Source organism: Callorhinus ursinus, unplaced genomic scaffold (genome assembly GCF_003265705.2).
Source record: "Callorhinus ursinus isolate GAN/ISIS: 27379988/994484 unplaced genomic scaffold, GSC_fseal_2.0 scaffold9, whole genome shotgun sequence".
In the NCBI taxonomy this organism is placed as follows: Eukaryota; Metazoa; Chordata; class Mammalia; order Carnivora; family Otariidae; genus Callorhinus; species Callorhinus ursinus.
The window spans coordinates 26362408-26380438 of NW_027397071.1; the positions used below are offsets into that span (position 1 = coordinate 26362408).

At 42.5% G+C, this 18031-nt stretch overlaps 1 protein-coding gene across 8 annotated transcripts in view; it reads right to left on the bottom strand.

Annotated features, from left to right (window-relative positions):
• Positions 1-1403: 1403 nt before the first annotated feature.
• LRRC8D (leucine rich repeat containing 8 VRAC subunit D) overlaps positions 1404-18031 on the bottom strand; it is a 113335-nt gene continuing 96707 nt past the window's right edge. For 6 of the 8 annotated variants that reach the window (XM_073896351.1, XM_025872156.2, XM_025872154.2 and 3 more), the window contains one exon: positions 1404-4345. In XM_073896351.1, the coding sequence (XP_073752452.1) occupies positions 1767-4343 (2577 nt within the window). In that variant the 5' untranslated portion in view covers positions 4344-4345 and the 3' untranslated portion in view covers positions 1404-1766. Of the gene's footprint in view, positions 4346-7093; positions 8070-8564; positions 8740-18031 lie in introns of those variants that run through there. The other 2 variants (XM_073896353.1, XM_073896349.1) reach the window with 2 other exon arrangements.

The window sequence follows — 18031 nt, forward strand, 5'->3', positions numbered from 1 at the left end:
CCAGTGTCTTTTAGTTTTTTGAAGTTTATTTATTTTTAGTAATCTCTACTCAACCCAGCGTGGAGCTCAAGCTCCAAACCTCAAGATCAAGAGTCGTATGCTCTTCTGAGTCAGCCAGGGGCCCCTCCAGCGTCTTATTAGAGGAGTCCGGTGTCTCGTGTAGAGAGGACATTACGTTGTCATCTGGAGTGCCAAACAGTCTTCTTCTCTTGAAAAAAACCACATCTATAGAAAGGCTGAGAAACATCTGCTGACCAATACCTAAACAGGTGGCAGGGAATGTTTTTGCTTTCTGAGATGGGTTTGGACATTTTGTAGGTTAAAAAAGGAAAATCATCATCTAAAAAGTAAATTCTGCCAACACTTCCCTGGGCATGAGCCCTCCTAGCCACAGGCAAGCACAAGAAATACAGCCTGTCACTAAATAAATACACAAAGTCAGGTTTCCAACTCAGTGAGCTACAAGTCCTATTTTTCCCCAGCACTAAAAAAGGGCAAGAAATTAATGATAATTGCTTTGATTTTGTGTTATCTTGCAAATGTTGATATATGGGAATGCATTAATCACTAAGCCATTAAAAATTTTGTCTTGGGGGGCGCCTGGGTGACTCAGTCGTTAAGCGTCTGCCTTCGGCTCGGGTCATGATCCCAGGGTCCTGGGATCGAGCCCCGCATCGGGCTCCCTGCTCCACAGGAAGCCTGCTTCTCCCTCTCCCACTCCCCCTGCTTGTGTTCCCTCTCTCGCTGTGTCTCTCTCTGTCAAATAAATAAATAAAATCTTTAAGAAAAAATTTCATCTTGGGGGTGTACCTGGATGGCACAGTCAGTTAAGCATCTAACTCTTGGTTTCAGCTCAGGTCCTAATCTTTGAGGTTAGGGGAGGCAGTCAGAGAAAGTGCTAGCAATTAAATATAAGACTTTTTCCTTTATAAATATCAGGCCCCCCGCTCAGTGGGGAGTCTGCTTGACACTCTCTCTCTCCCTCTGCCCCTCCCTACTGTGCTTGGGCGTGCTCTCACTCTCTCAAGTAAATAATTTAAAAAACATTTTCTATTTATTGGCAACCTTACAGTATTGATAGAAAAATGTGTCTCACAATAACTCCAGACTACAGAAAAACAGCTATTAGTAAGGGGGATGTCATTTTTTAATTTTTTTCTTGTTATTTTTTAAAAAACAATCGACTTCCTCTCTCCCCCCCCCCCCCCCCCCCAATCTACACACCTTTACTGTGTTCCAGGCCTTCAAGAGTGTAAAATCTCTAAAATGGGATTCTCAGAAGTAGAAGCCCTAGCCCAAATCCAGATTTCCAAGCTGGGACCTGACGTGTCTTTAAGTGGTCTGAATTAAAGCAATACTGCACTGATGAGGCAAAGTAAATCAAGACACCTCCAAAAAGGTGGTATAGTAAGAAAAATGTCAATTTAATCATTTACTTTAGCAGGCAAGCAATTTGTAAACATTCAGTAGCGGCAGCATCCAAGTTACAAACGATTTGAAAAGAAACCAAGATTAGTGATTATAATTGTTCCTTCCCTTTCCCCAAAAGAAAAAAAGAAAAAAAGATTTGGAAATGAATGACTGAAAACACTACAAACAGGGAACATTCAGTTACATCTTCTATCAGCCTTCTATGCATCCTCTCTGTGTTTTATTTTTAAAGATGTATCTACTCCTAAAATGCATTATCTTGCAATAACTTGTACGTGAGTGTTTGCAATCTAGGAAGTTGTTCCTGCACACGGATGTGCACGGATCATCTCAGTTTAAATCCCATTCGCAAAGGGAATATTTATGTCTTGATTCAATGCTTCTTTGACTTCGAGTGGCAGGGTGTCAAAAAGGTGATCTTCCACGACAAGCCCGCTTTTCTTGAGCAGGCGACACTGGCCCAGCTGGGCTGGCAGGCGGTCCAAGCAGTTCCCCTTCAGCTCCAGCTGAGTGAGCTGGGAGAGCTGACCAATCTTCTCCGGGAGGAAGGTGATGCAGTTTTGCCCCAGATTCAAAGTCCTCAACTTCACGCATTTGAACAACTGTTTTGGCAGAATGTCCACTTTGTTCCCAGTGATATGCAAATGCTGTAGGTTCTGAAGCAATCCTATTTCTATCGGAATCACTGAAATGTTGTTGTAGCTTACATCTAAGCATCTGAGTTTCTGTAAACTGAACACTGCCACGGGTAAGGATTCGAGCTTGTTGTTAGAGAAATAAAGTGACTCCAAGTTTTTGACATGGGTGATGGAGGGAGGAATGGTAGCGATTTTATTATGCCATAATTTTAAGCACGTCAGTCGTTTTAAATGCTGGAAACTGATGATCTCCTCAATTGTGCGGATGTTATTTGATTTTAAGTCCAGTTCCTGCAGATTTGAGAGGCTGAAAATAGCATGGGGGATTCTCTCCAGCTCACAGTTCTGAAGTTCGAGCTCGGCAACATTCATCATTTTCTTAAGGCTGTTCAGTACCAAGAGTTTAGTGCCGTCATTATGAATGACTAACTTTGTAAGATGTGGAGCCACATCTGTAATGTTGGAGGGAACTTTGGTCAAATTACTCTTCACGTGGAGAATCTTAAGGTGCCGCAACTCTCGGAGAGATTCGAGTCCGATCATCTTATTGTTCTCAGAGTTCAAATTGCCTATCAAGTACAACTCTCGAAGGTTTTTGAGCAGGTACACCCAGGCAGGGATTTCAGCCACGTCAGTGAACTTCACGTGAAGGCATCTCAAGTGATCTCGGAGGAAGCTAAAAGCAGTCTGTTCCACTTTTGCAGGGCAGTGGCAGAGGTGAAGCTCTTGGAGGTTAGTCATCTGAGAAATCTTAGCAGGAATTTTAGCTTCCGGAATCAGTTCAAGTTTTAGCACATCCAGGTCTGTGAGGTCAAAGACGGCGTCGGGCACACCGGACAGCATGAACAGATGGAGCTCCTGCTTGTCCTGGGCATTGCGGGACACGTGCTGCCGAAGTTTTTCAAATGTCCACTCGTGGTTCAAACTAATTTCCCTAAGTTTATTTTCACTGACTTCTGACAGGAACACACCAAAGCGCTTTGAATACAGCTGGTCATACTGGTCTACCATGTGCAGGAGGAACGCAAAATCGTTTTTGACATCTGGAATGTCACTGAAACTGCTCTCTTCTCTGACTTTTTCGAAAGAATATTCCTTCAAAGGTATCCTGAACAACCAGAAGAGAGTGTAGAGGCAGATAAAACCATAAACACAAATAATGGATATATAACTGATGAGAAGCTTTTTCAGCATGTAAGCCATGTTGTGGGTGCACTCGAATACCTCATAACCAGTCAGGTGCTCCACTTTGGGCTTGCAGACATGTTCAAAGCTGATGGCGTTGACGAAGTTTGCAGTATAGCAGAGGATGAAAATGAATTTGGCTGTTTTGATAAATGTTTGGACCACGTAGAGCTTGTAGATCAAGTCACTGTCTTCCACGTGAGCACGGAACTTCCTTACTTTCTCAAACAGGGCTTTGGCCTGTTCCCCATCTTTTTTATCCAGGATGGTCATGCTGGGGACTTCAATCACAGGCTTCTCGGCTGAGAATTTGAAGCCTGTTTTGTTGATCATTGGGGTACTGGCACTAGGGCTCCCTTCATCACTGCTGGTGGACACATGCTTTGGGAGAGTCTGGGCACCTGTTATTCTCTGCTTGTTTTCCTCCGAGTCTTCACACGCTGTCTCAGACAACGCTTTAGTAGTCCAAGGAGATTCAAAGCACTTCCCTAATATTGAAACAAAATGTTCTACTTTTGAGCATGTTTTGGGATATTTGAACCAAAAGTTGCTACTGACCATGAGAATAATAGTATGTATGAGAGCAAGGTATGGAAAGTACTTAGAATACCACGGAAGGGCCAGATGGTAACACATCTGATTAATAAATACATATTGCTGAAAATCCAGGTTTGTCTTTCGGCCTGTTGGATCTTTCTTCTCTTTCTTTGTCTCCTGATTTGGAACTGTCGAATCGGTGTGAGGATATGTGGCTCTGAGAGGTATGTCAGGTGTCACAGCAGATGTGCCAAAGGAAATGTCACTTGCCGCCCGCCCGTCTTGGTCTTGGTCAGTGGCTGCTTCCATCTTGGGGATATTGGTGGTGACAGCGCCATTTCCCGGGGGCGTGTGTGCCTTTGAATTTACAGGAGATGGCAATACTGGCAAGCAGACCACCTGATCTTTGGTAAGTTGCATGGTTCCTGCAAAGATGGCTACCATCAACATAACGACAGCCAGGTAATCCATAAACACATCCCACCATGGTTTCAGGATTCGGTAAGTTGGTTGAATGTCATTAAGTGAAGCAACTTCTGCAAGGGTAAACATTCCTGGAAAACAAGAAAACAAAAGACATCATTACAAAGATGCAAGCGAAAACATTAAATGAAAAAAAAACTCCTTACTTGCTCCAAATTAAAGTGTTCTCCTCCACATCCTAGCTTTTTATGCAAGACAGGTGTAGTAGAAAATAAACTAAAAGGAAAATCTATGAGAAAAATGGTGGTTTGTCATAGGAGCTTTTCTCTCCAAACCCAAGAGAAGAGAAGAGAAAAAAAAAAGGGGTGGGGAATAAGGAATGCCTTCTAGGTGAGAAATAAGGGCAGCCTGCCAAAGAGTTGGAGTAGAAAGGGGGGAATAGTTTGAGAGCCAGAACTGAAAGACTTGTAACTTCTTGAACCTTGAAGAAGGATATGAGAACAAGACAGTATTTGCTGTGGACTGGACTGATTCAAGGTTAAGACTGGAGTTTTAGGGAGAGAGGTGAGTTGACTCCTATTTTGTACAAGCCAGAATGGAAGGCTCCGTGTATATTATTAAACTCTACATAAGCCTTGTGTACCAGACTCAGGCTTACCACTTACTAATGGTGTGATTCTCTAAGCCTTGTGTTTCCCATCTGTATAATGGGGACAATTACTTCTGAGGGGTATTGGAAAGCTTAAATTAAGTCCTGATTATAAAGCTCTTAGCACACCCTCTGGCCACAAGTATTTGTTCGCTCGTTACATTAGCTCTTATCACTCTGGTGGAAATGTGCCATGGACAGCTGAAATTAGGGTCTAGAGTTTAAGAGAGGAGTCTTAGTATATATATACTTGGGATTTATCAATATAAAAATAGCATCGCCTTGGATACAGCCCCTGTGGAAGCATGTGGCATGAGAAGAAGGCCAGAGTCACAGGGGAATGATCAGTGATAAGACACCAAAGAGGTCAGGGCCAATAAGACCCTGGATCTCTACCAAAGCAGGTGACCCCAGCCGCAATGAAGGGAACTCCAGTACCACGGCACCTGAAAATGTGGCCACCAGTCACTGATGGCTGGCAGCATTACAGTGCTGAAACTGTTCCTACAAGAATAAAAGTACCAGGACAATCACCCTCAGAGAAACCAAGAAAAACACAATGTTTATAGGGCAAGTGATGGGAATGGGCTTCTGTAATCATATATGTGAAATAAATGCTTATCTTCTTGAATTTGGAAGTTTCAACTTCTTAAAAAGTAACATCATCCCATTCTACTTTCTTGGGATGCTCCCAGGTTCCAATATTCATATATAAAATGACTTATTTCTTTGAAAAGCTAGTAAAAACACCAGAAAGATGAAAGGCCAGGCAAATACCTAAAGTTCTTGGAATACATCCTTTTTTTTTTTTAAGATTTTATTCATTTATTTAACAGAGAGAGACACAGCGAGAGAGGGAACACAAGCAGGGAAGTGGGAGAGGGAGAAGCAGGCCTCCCACGGAGCAGGGAGCCCGATGCGGGGCTCGATCCCAGGACCCTGGGACCATGACCTGAGCCGAAGGCAGACGCTTAACGACTGAGCCACCCAGGCGCCCCCAGAATGCATTTCTTAAAATAAAGGAAAGAAGATAGATGTTTATCTAATTATACAAAAGTTGCCTGGACTGCTGTGTTGAGAAGAATTCTGAGGCTGACTCTGGTTTCAGCAGGAAAGTGTTACATGACTGGTTACTACTATCTCCCTTGGATGACAAAACAGAGAGAGGTGGTATCAGTACTTTGACTCTGCTTGCTCTGTTTTAGAGTTAAGTCTCTGAAGGTCGGGACCATGTCTTATTTCTTCTGAAACTCTCTACATACACCTAGTACTGTACAAGGCAGGAACATAATAATTTGTAGTAAAATACAATGAATATCTATTCAATTGTAATAGCAATTCTCATATCTGTAGTTTTTATTTTTTAACTGAAATGTCTTTTATGTAACTAGGTAAACGTAAGCCCAAGAACTCCAAATACATCTAAACTAGTCCCTTATACTTTGTGAAAATGGCTAGAAATCACATTTCTAGACTTCAGGGCTGAAGTAAGAAATGCCTGGCACCCAGTATTTAAAATTGACCAAGGAAGTGGGAAACAATATCCCCACCAGAATCCCTTTATTCTGAGCTCTTATATCTTGTGTGTGTGTGTGTTTGGTTTTGTGAGTGGTTGGGAATTTAAGCAGGAAGCAAGGCTACTGGAATGCGCAGTGGGCCAAGCTACATGAGAAACAGTTCAACCACATGTCATGTGAGCTCTTTGGTCCCTATATAGAATGCACAAACTGCAGCCCCGAGCCATAGGTTACAGAGGGACTTTTACTTCAGTGTATAGAGACTGCAGAACACACCTCACAGGTTTCTTCCTGGCAATGAACTTCATACGGCCACACCCAGGGACCAAGGTTTTAAAGGGCCATCCGTATAAATAATAGAGAAAAAAACAGGTTTTCTTTTTCTTTTTTTTCCCTTTTGCACATAATACCTCTTTCTAATAAGATTTTTCTTTACTCTTCAAATAGTTGCATTGGGCTCTCAAGAAGTCAGGATGTTTGGGTTGGAGAACTGAGAGGAGAAAGGAATTCTGAAAGTCATCCTGCTGAGAATATTAGTTACTTCTCTGTTAAGCCCTATTAGAACTGGTTTCTCTGCTTCGTCTTTTTATTTATTTATATACTTATTATTTATTTAATTATGGTTATTAAAGTACAGCTGACGTGAAATGCTCTATTAGCTTTGGGTGTGTAAGACAGCAATTCAACAATTACGTACATTACGAAATGCTCACCGTGGTAAGTGTGGTCACCATCCATCACCAAAGGGATTACAATATTATTGACTGTGTTTCCTACGTTGTACATTTCATCCTTCTTTATTTTATAACTGGGTGTCTGTACTCCCCAATCCCCTCGCCTATTTCATTCATCCCTGAGCTGCCACCTTCCTCTGGCAACCATTGGTTTGTTCTCTGCATTTGTGAGTCAGTTTCTGTTTTTGTTTGTTCGTTTCGTCTTTTATGGTTTCCCCATATAAATGAAATCATACAATGTTTGTCTTTTGCTGTCTGTCTGCCTCCATTCTTGACCTCCTTCAATCCATCTCCCACCTGCTGCATGTCCTCTGGTTAAAACTCCTCTTCTCCCAAGATTCTCTCTGCCCTAGGCTGATAATGTCTTCTAGCTTCTCCAACCAGCCATTCGTTGCCCCCTGTATTCTGGTCCTCCTATGCATTGTTTCCTCTACTTCCTTCTCAATCACCTTCATTAGGCTATCAGGTTTGTCGTCTTTCCCAGGAAGCCCTCCCTGACCCCTAGTCTGGGTGGGGTTCTTCTCCAAAGCGCTCTCACAGGACTCTGTACCTCTACCCATGAGAGCCCTTGTCACACTGTGGTGGAACCAACTGATTACTTGTCGGATCCCATACTTGACTTTAAATTCAGTGGGGCCAGGAGCCAGGGACCATGTCCAACCTCCTCATTCCCATATAGCCAATTGCCCGATGCATAGCAGGTGCTTAATCAAGAAAGACTGTATGGCTCTTGATCGTCATCTTCAGCATGCTGCACCTCCTCAAAATTCCTCAAGAATAACTATCAACTATATATGGCATTGGGCAGAAGAGCATTTTATTAAACTTAATTGCCACCACAGTGCAACTTAGGCCCTTATGAGAATAAAAACTCTAAGGCAGGCCTCCACATAAAAATAAATAGCTAAAGGATCACAGAGCAAAGAAACTATGGGATCCTTGTAACCAGTATTTCGTAGCTGTTAAAGCTTCATCTATGGTTTTAAAGCACCTTGGACTCGGGACAGGCTTTGATTCCAGGAGAGAGAAGAGGAGGTTGATCACTTTCCCAGAGGAGGGAGAAAGAGCTAAAAGGGGGGACAGAGAACAGAGCATTAGGGTACTGTAACTTCACAATGACCCTGAATGATCGCTAGCTCAGCCCCCACATCCCAGCAAGGGTGACAACATCTGAACAACAGGGACCAGCATGCAAGGGTGGGCTCTTCTCCTCCACCATGCTGTCTACTCTGCCACTGCCCACCAAGGGTTCTGTGCCCCTGCCATTTCCTCCAGCCCACTTCCCTTTTTCCTTTCTGTTCAACTCCTACTTATTCGTCAAGCACCAGCTCAAGTATTACCTCTTTTTCCAAACTCCTATTGTCTGGTCTAATAATATCTGTTTCTAGTATTTGTCTCTTCATATAGATCTTGAGCTCCTTATGGGCAGAGACTATGCCTTATTATTCACCTTTGATCCACTGTGACCTACTCTCTCCCCTCTAAAGAACAGAGAAGGCATTTGGTGATGATGATGATGATGATGATGATGGCAGCTATCATGTGTCGCCTTCCTTCCACATGCCAAGCACTTAACAGGAGCTTTACATCTGGTATAATATCCTGCTTTTGTGCAGGATGCATTCCTGAAAATGAATGTAAAAAGTTTAGAGTTTCAGGTTTTGGGGGCTGAGGAAACAGTTCCACTTCCAAAATGCTACACAGTATCATAAAAGCCACCAGAATTCCTAAAATAAAAAAGACAGGGGTGCCTGAGTGGCTCAGTCGTTAAGCGTCTGCCTTCGGCTCAGGTCATGGTCCCAGGGTCCTGGGATCGAGCCCCGCCATCGGGCTCCCTGCTCGGCGGGAAGCCTGCTTCTCCCTCTCCCACTCCCCCTGCTTGTGTTCCCTCTCTCGCTGTCTCTATCAGATAAATAAATAAAAAATCTTAAAAAAAAATGAAATGAAATGAAAAAGACAGATAAAAACAAGTGCTGGTGAGGATGTGGAGCGATGAGAACCCTTAAACATTGCTGGTAGGAATAAATTGGTAAAACCGTATCGGGAAACTTTTGGGTTAGTATCTACTAAAACTGAACATGTGCCCACTCCATGACCCAGCAATATACCCACAAGAAATACATATCCTTATCAAAAGCCACATACAAAGACATTCACAGCGGCACTATTTGCAATCGCCCTACAATGGCAGCTAGCTAAATGTCCATCACCAGTAGAATGAAAAAATGAAATGTGGGCGCGCCTGGGTGGCTCAGATGGTTAAGCGTCTGCCTTCGGCTCAGGTCGTGATCCCAGGGTCCTGGGATCGAGTCCCGCATCAGGCTCCCTGCTCCCTGGGAGCCTGCTTCTCCCTCTGCTTCTCTCTCTCTCTCTCCCCACCTCTGTCGCTCATGAATAAATAAATAAAATCATTAAAAAAAAAAAAAAAAGACTGCAACATCCTTAAAAAAAAAAAAAGAAAGAAAGAAAAAATGAAATGTGGTATATTCACAAAGTGGAATATCCGGCATCCATGGGAATGAATGGCCTAGTTATACGGGTCTGCTCAGTTTATAAAATGCAGTCTGTACGCTTAGGCTATGTGCCTTTTTGGGTACTCATTATGTTTTACCTTCAATAAAAAGTTTCAAAAGAAATGATAAAAGCGCAAACACCTGCCCTATGAATGTGCAGTGCAGCAGACTAAGGCTTCGCCTTCCCCCATCCTAAGGCTTGCACAGGCTGGCTGGGGTCAGAGGCCAGGGACCTACTCTCCCTGGAGTACAAAGGACCAAATCTGCCACAGAGAAGCAGATGCAGAGGTATGAATCTCTCAGCTCTGGCTGGGACCGGGGGAATGTGCACAGGCGGAACACCACTGGACCCTGCCTGAATTCCATCTAACCCTCACCACGTTACTCTCATCTGCCACTTTCCCATGCCAGATAAACAGGCTTGCAGGAGTTAAGTTGCGGAAGTCAAATTATTAGTGGTGGGATCTGGATTGAAAAATCGCAGCTAAGGCCAAACCACATGTTCCTTCCAGCGGGCTACACTGCCTCTCTTCTTTACTTCTCATGTTTGCAGTTTGCAAACTACTTTTCTATGAAAGCAGTTTCATAGTTTTCATAGCTGGTTTTCACAGCAACGCAGGGAATGAGGCACTGCTACTGCCCACCAGGAATGCCGAAACCCAAAGCACAAAAAGTTTAAATGACTTCCCTGGGCTACTGAAGTGACACAGCTAACAGAATCTTTCAGCTATCTTCTCTATCACGCGGTCTTCCAATGCCTGTTCCGTTGGCTAAGGTTGGCTGCTGAAGGAGGGAACTTCGGACCATTGCCCTTGGCTTTGAGGAGACAGAGGAATGAAATTATGTAATCACCACCTCCCTTCCCTAAGGTGACCTTTCATGACATCTGCTCAGAATTCAAGAAAACCATGAGCCAGGCGCCATGGAGGGGAATGTGGAAATGATGTAACTTAGTCCTTGCCCTCCAGGAGTTCCCAGTCTAATGGGCATCCCCATTAGCAGGAAGTGTGCGATTACAACACAGTAAGAAAACTGCCCTGACCGGGTTAATACAAAATACAGGAGGTGCAGGATAGGACAAACCCATGTCTGCATCTGATAACGGGGGGGGGGGGGCAGTTCCACAGAGAGGTGGTTTCTAAGCTGAGATCAGGAGGGGGACAGTCATGGGGTGCCTGGGATGGTAGGAAATACGATTTTGAAAGAAGCAGCAAGCACAAAGGCACAGAGATATGGGAGAAATTAGGTATTACAGAAACTACAAATAATTCTATTGTTAACCCATTTATAGTCTAGCATGCCCCTGTACAGACAGCACACTTTACAGGTAAGTCACAAGGTAGAAACAAACCGAAGCATGGATGCTTTAAATGTAGTCTTAAGGAAGTCCCTGGGCCGTAAGGCAGGAAACCAGTACTTTCCAGCAATGTCAGCCACTGACTAGCTCTTATCTCAAACACAGGACTTCAGTCAATGTGCCTGTTATCCTATTTTACCCATCAAAAAACTGAGTAAAAACTTCCTACCTCCCAGGGAGTGTTTCAACCATTAACTGCCTGAAAATGCAGTAGCACTTTGAAAACAAAAGTTGCTTTTCATACGTGCAAGTGCATGCCAAGTATATTAAATACATATTCATATAATATAGTATGTTAAGTACATGATGATCAAGTGACTTCCTAATGTGAAAGTCAAGTCAAGGAGAGAGATCAGTACCTAACTTCCATATCTTAAGGTTTGATCTCTTTAGCGAATTGGGACTCAGAATGGATATACATGGTTATCAGTGGGATTTTTTTTTTTTTTTTACCCAAGAAAGGCACATTTAGTCAGTACTAATTGCATACATTCTTTGGGTTCTCCTTTATAGTATATCTGTTGCAAAGGACTTAAAGAATTACATTACAAGCATGATGATTTCACATTCCAAGGCTTCTCTGTTTATGGTACATATGAAAATCAGCTTAACATTCCTGTAAGCACACATTTCTCATGGAAATTGAGAAAGTTTTCTGTACTAGAACTGAAAGAGGGAAATTAATGGACTTTGGTTGAACAATGATGGATCAGAAAAGACTGAATCTAAAGAATCTAAATTCTTTTACAATATATGATTCTATTTTCTTATCTGAAAGTACGACCAGTAATAATGGACTAAACCAATAACCGATAGCCAGGTTCAAAAATTAGAAGCTATGTTGGTTGGACAACCCTGTGAATATACTAAAAAATGCTGAAAAGTACACTTAACTGGGTGAATTGTATGGTATATGAATTATACCTCAATAAAGTCATGAAAATTTAGAAGCCAGACCTCAATCTTTATTTTACTGCCTAAACCGTCTTTCAACAGAAACAGGATAGTGAAAGTAGGTAGCCGAATTGTAGACAGTCATGCTACACTGCATTTGAGGTTCAAATATGTTCTAAAATGATTGCTATGTTATTATGATTACATTGAACTGGTTCTGGAGAAAAAATCTTTAGCACTTATCCTCTCTGAGCATCCATGCCTCAACTACTAAATCTTGGTAACAATATTGGCATGTATTGGAAACAATTCAGTTTAGGGTCTGACACCAAGTAAGCCCCAAAGATGTTTGCTGAATCTGAATGCAGAAAAAGAATCACTGAGGAGTAAAGCAAGCAACTGAAGAGGGTTAGGCCAATTTCTTGCATTTTGAATTAGCATGTAGCATTATGTACACAGAAGTAATCCTGAAATAAATGACAGTAAAACTTCGGTTTCAATTTCACTTCTTTCAAAAACATTTCAATTAAAATTACTAATTTTTTCAAGATTTTATTTTTAAGTAATCTCTACACCCAACATGGGGCTCAAACATACAACCCCGAGATTCATACAACCCCGAGATTAAGAGTCACACGCTCTGCCGACAGAGCCAGCCAGGTGCCCCACAATGAAAATTACTTGTATGAGGAGGTGGCAAAGTTTGATGCCAAAGAGACTGGTTTCAAATCTTGTTTTTTGCCCATGTTCTTCAGCAGTGTAAACATGGGGAACTTAGTGTCCATTGGAAAACTTACATTAATGAGATTATTATTAGCATATAGCAAAATCCCAGCATCAAAACAGAAAAATATGGCCACCTCATTTAAACTTTAAAAATTAATCCCATCTGCACAAGGAGGACTTCAATACCCCTATTAAAAGGAAGACAAATGGCTCCGAAGTATTATTTAATGAAAAGAGTTTAGAGTACGAAATAGCAAAGAGCTTGATTAATCCTTCTAATACGTATATTTTTCACATAGGTATGAGTTCCCTACCCAATCAAATACCAATTCTCACTTTCTTTCTACTGTGTTCTGTGAAAAACCAGTCAGTTTTCTTGGCCAAACTGGGCAAATGGGAGAACACCCGAGACTGGTGAGGATCAAATTCTCAAATCCTTCAGTGAAATAAATCAAAGCAGAACAAGTTAAAGTTTATGAAGAGGTAATAAGCTATATCACTACCAGTAACCCTTCCTCAGCATTCAATGTACATGTAAACATATGTACACACATGTGCAGGAACACACATGCATCCCAAACCCAATTCAGACATGAAAAACTCCTAATAGGATTAATACTAAAATATATTTTGTGTAAAGTTGTTTTTGTAGCTCACAAGTTCCGAGTCTCCTCAATAATTATTAATTGGGACGCCTGGGTGGCTCAGTCGGTAAAGCGTCTGCCTTCGGCTCAGGTCATGATCCCAGGGCCCTGGGATCGAGCCCCGCATCGGGCTCCTTGCTCAGCGGGGACCCTGCTTCTCCCTCTGCTGCTCTCCCTGCTTGTGCTCTTTCTCTCTGACAAATAAATAAATACGATCTTTTAAAAAAATAATTATTAATAAGTATTATGGATATTATAATTATGCAAGATACTCTAGCTGATATGATTCTCTATATAAATACAACAACTCACTTAGTGTTACTCCTTAAAAGATTATAATAAATTTTCTTTTATTTTTTTAAGAAGAGGGGAGGGGCAGAGGGAGAGAGAGAATCTTAAGCAGGCTCCATGTCCAGTGCAGAACCCAAAGTGGGGCTCTAACTCACAACCCTGAGATCATGACCTGAGCCGAAATCAGGACTTGGGATACTCAACCAACGGAGCCACCCAGGTGCCCTGAAATTTTCTTTTTTTAAACTCGTTTTTCCATTTTTAGTAAATAGAATTTTATTTCTATTTTCTTAGTCGGTAGAGTGTGGGACTCTCGATCTTGGGGTTCTAAGTTCGAGCCCCATGTTGAGTGTAAATATTAAAAAGAAAATCTTAAAAAAAATAAAAATAAAAAATAATTTTCTTCTAACACTACTTTGGCCTAGATACCTCAAAAATAACTGAAAAAAATGTTTAGGGACTCGTCCCTTGATTTTACAAACCACTTGGCTATCTAAAACCTACTAAAACCAGATTTCACATCGGGCAAAATCCACCCATTTTTCTAACTCCAAAAGCTTTTCTTTTTTTTAGAGGAGAATGGGCAGAGAGAATCTTAAGCAGGCTCCATGCCCAACACAGGGCTTGATTTCATGACCCTGCCAAAATCAAGAGTCAGACTTTTAACTGACTGAGCCATCCAGGTACCCCTCCAAAAGCTTTTTATAAATCCATTTAACACCTGAAAGAAGAGGACTTGAGAAAACTCAGAACTTGTGAGCTACAAAAACAACTTTACACAAAGTATATTTTAGTGCCTATTTGGCGTTTCTCTCTAGATTACTGCTATTCACAGAGAAAATCCACTTCAAAGCTAAGGAATAGAACTCTCAATACATTTTAGAAGACCTAAGGCAAAATATCTCAGGAATTAACAAAAAATGTTTTAATACACCATTGTGTATTTTCTTGCCTTTTCTTCTAGCTCTTAATTCTAAAAGTCAAGCCCCATGTTTGAAAGCTAGAAAATTGAGATCTTATTCATGGAACAAAAGAGCCTCTAAATCAATGGCTTCCACATTTCATTTCATGCAACCATCAGAGTTTCTTTTACAAATGATCACCAGCATTGCCTTGACCAGGAACTCAGGCCAACAGAATCTCACAAATCCTTCAGGACCTACTATTGCTTAGTGCACCTTCCACCAGAAACTACATTTCATGCAACAAATATTTACAGAGTATCTATGTACTAGATACAGGTGCTGGGGATAAAAAGGGAAATAATAATAAGAAAAATTAGTAGCTGTCCTTACTGAAAAAGCAGCCTAGAGGAAACATAGAGAAAGAGGTATGGCGACAGCCTGATCAGCCATGAACAAGAGAGCTGACAGCTAATGGGCCTTAATAAAGGCTCCAGAGAAAGCCATCCCACGCTCAGAGAGGTGTTTGGTCAAACCCTTCCAATTCTAACTTCATCCAGCTCTCCAGGAAGCCAGTGGGATTGCTAAGGCGAGTTCTGTTTGCATTTCTAAATTCTTCCTGCCTGGAAGATAGACATCTTAGACCAAAACTGACCACTTTCTTTTTAAGTTTACTCACCTTTAATATTGCTTCTCCAGAGTATGACTGGACATGCCTGAGACTGGACATGCCTGAGACTGGACTAAGGAAAGTGAACCAGAATGAAGCTCCCCGACCCCCTTAGGACCTTTCCATGGTCCCGGGAAGTCTTGCCACATTCTGTTCCAGTTGTCTTTGGGACAGATAGTCCTTCTCATCACAAACCCATGGGTATATGCTCTGGATATAGACAGCTGGGAGGCTACCAGTCCTTGTTCCTGATACAGTCTAGACTGCTAGAAAGCAGCTGAGTACCTTGCCTGGTGCTCATCTTACTAACCCAAGAAAACTCAAAGTTAGTAAAGATACTCAGGGATATACCACACCTTGGACATGTAGTTCATGTTAAAAAGGCTACCTGGTGGTTCATTAGGACAGCCCAGCCATCAGGACTAGAAATGAACGCAGAGTTAGACAACAGTTGCTCATGACCCTTGCTGAACTGGGAGTTACATCTGTCTGTCTCCTCTCCCTCCACCTGGGTTTGGATTCCTAACCCAAAGGAGGAGTTTCTTTTATCGGCCTGTACCCAGAGCGGGACACAGGAAAAAAAGAAAAAACTCAATAAAGGTCTGAACCAGACCAGAACAAATCCTGGTGACCTATAACATCATTCTAGGAGCAGGCGTAGAAGGCACTGAACCCGTGAGCCAAATTCTGTTGCTGTTCATTACAGGGACATATGAGGTCACTATTAATTGTGCCAAAGTTAAAATGATCGCCTTTGACAGGAATTCTTCACTGTCCAGATGGACAGTACCATACAGCTCTTTTTAACAGTTTATTCTGAAGGTGACTCATATTGATAGACCATCTGCATGCAGTTTGGCTTGTAAGTAAACATTCCACAGGAAAACAAAAAGACAAAGGTAAGCTTGGGCACACCCTCACCAGGAGATAAGACCGAGGTCTGATCCTTGATGGCGGGCAGGTGATAAGCCAGTGTGAACTCTGGGACAGAGGCAAAAGAGCACCACTTTAGCACACAGCCGGTTGATATAAAAAGACCAAGCAGGAAGGCACTCCAGAGAGGCAGACTCCCGGAGACCAGGAAGCTGCCAGAACCTCAGACTTTCCTTCTCCTTGTCCTCATGGCGTTTTCTGCCCTTGCGCACACGTACTGGCTGCAGATGTTCTGACCGCATCTAAAGGTGTGTGCACGGTTTGCTGGAGTCAATAAACACTTAAATCAGAATACCGTATCGAAGTGTCAAGTAAGTACCCAAAGCACATGGTATAAGTGCTCGGTGAAAGCTGCTGTCATTATTCCCTGTGTTGTACAAGGCATTTTATATAAAGAACTCTACAAAAATTCTTTGCTACTACGGACGAAGAGAAGAGTTTGCCTTTCATGATGTGCTGATATAAGAGCAATGGAATCTGGGTGTTCACCACTTAGCTGTAGCTTCCAAGAAAGTCAGCTGAATTTTATAATGGCATTATAAGCATTAACCCTTAGCCTGAATCATTTACTTATTCACTCCCTCATCCCTCCATCCATGAAATATACCTATGTACTCAAGTGTTAACACGATGCAAATTCCTGGAGAAACTCTGGTGAGCAAATTCAGACATAATCTCCTTTCTCACAGAGTGCATGCACAGTCTAGGAGAGAGAACTTTCATGACTGAAGATATAAAAATGGTCAACTGAGAAGAGCTACCAAGAAGGGGGCCACTCAGAGGCAGATTTAATTTTTTTTTAAGATTTTATTTATTTGAGAGAGAGAGAATGAGAGATACAGAGCACAAGAGGGAAGAGGGTCCAAGGGAGAAGCAGACTCCCTGCTGAGCAGGGAGCCCGATGTGGGACTCGATCCCGGGACTCCGGGATCATGACCTGAGCCGAAGGCAGTCGTTTAACCAACTGGGTCACCCAGGCGCCCCAGAGGCAGATTTACTTTGCAGGGAGAGAAATGTAAGCTTCAGGACCCCTCGCTGTCACCCGCCCCTTTCAAGGCCCTGCACCTACTTTTTGTATGTCTAAATTTCTGTTCTTTTTCTAAAAGAGAGCTCCCCTGTGTCAGGATTCCTTGACCTTCCCCTACTTGCATGCATCATGAAGGCAGGTAACAGGGGCTTTTCCTCCAGGTGGCAAGATCAGGGAAGAAGTAACGACTGGAGCAGGGTGTGGAGAAACAGTGCAGAGGGGCTGGGCCAGAAGGTCCAAAGGCCCCACACTGTAGAGAGACAACGAGGAAAAAGCATCCAAGGGAGGGAAGGGTCTGCAGCCTGGAGCTCAGGGAGGGAGAGTGTGCGGTGTGAGGGATATAGTCCCGTGAGCCATGTGGAAGTTTCTGATGTCATCGAACTAAGGGCAACAGGGAGCCACCGATGTGTTTGGAGATTGAGATAGGAGGCAGATGACAATCGGGGTGGTGTCTCTTCTGGCTGGGTGGACAGGCTAGTGAAGGAAGATGGGCGATTAGGAGAAAGAGCTACTGGTTACTCTGGGCAAGGGATGAAGGTGAAGACTGGGTTCTGAGTGGAGAAGGGAGGGAGCGGGTAACACGGAGGATTTAGGAGCTAACAGGCCCAAGAACTAACAACCAGACTTAATGGACTGATGAGGAAGGCGAAGGGGAGAAGGTATGATCCCCAGATTTCCTTTAATTTTCTCCGTCATTGTTCCGTACCCTTGTTCTTTTACGTTCATTTACAGGATTTCACTGTAACTGAATTTTTTCCCAAGCCCTTCAAATCCTTTCCTTCCCCCACACACATCTTCCAGAATCCTTTCTTCTTTATTTATTTTTCCAGATACTTTAAAAAAGTAAGCAGATTATATATAATAAGTGAAAAGAAATATAAGTCCTCACGTGTTAGGGCATGAAATCTGTAAGCTTAAGATAGTTTGAAAAACATTACTTTAGTGTTATCAACATATAGA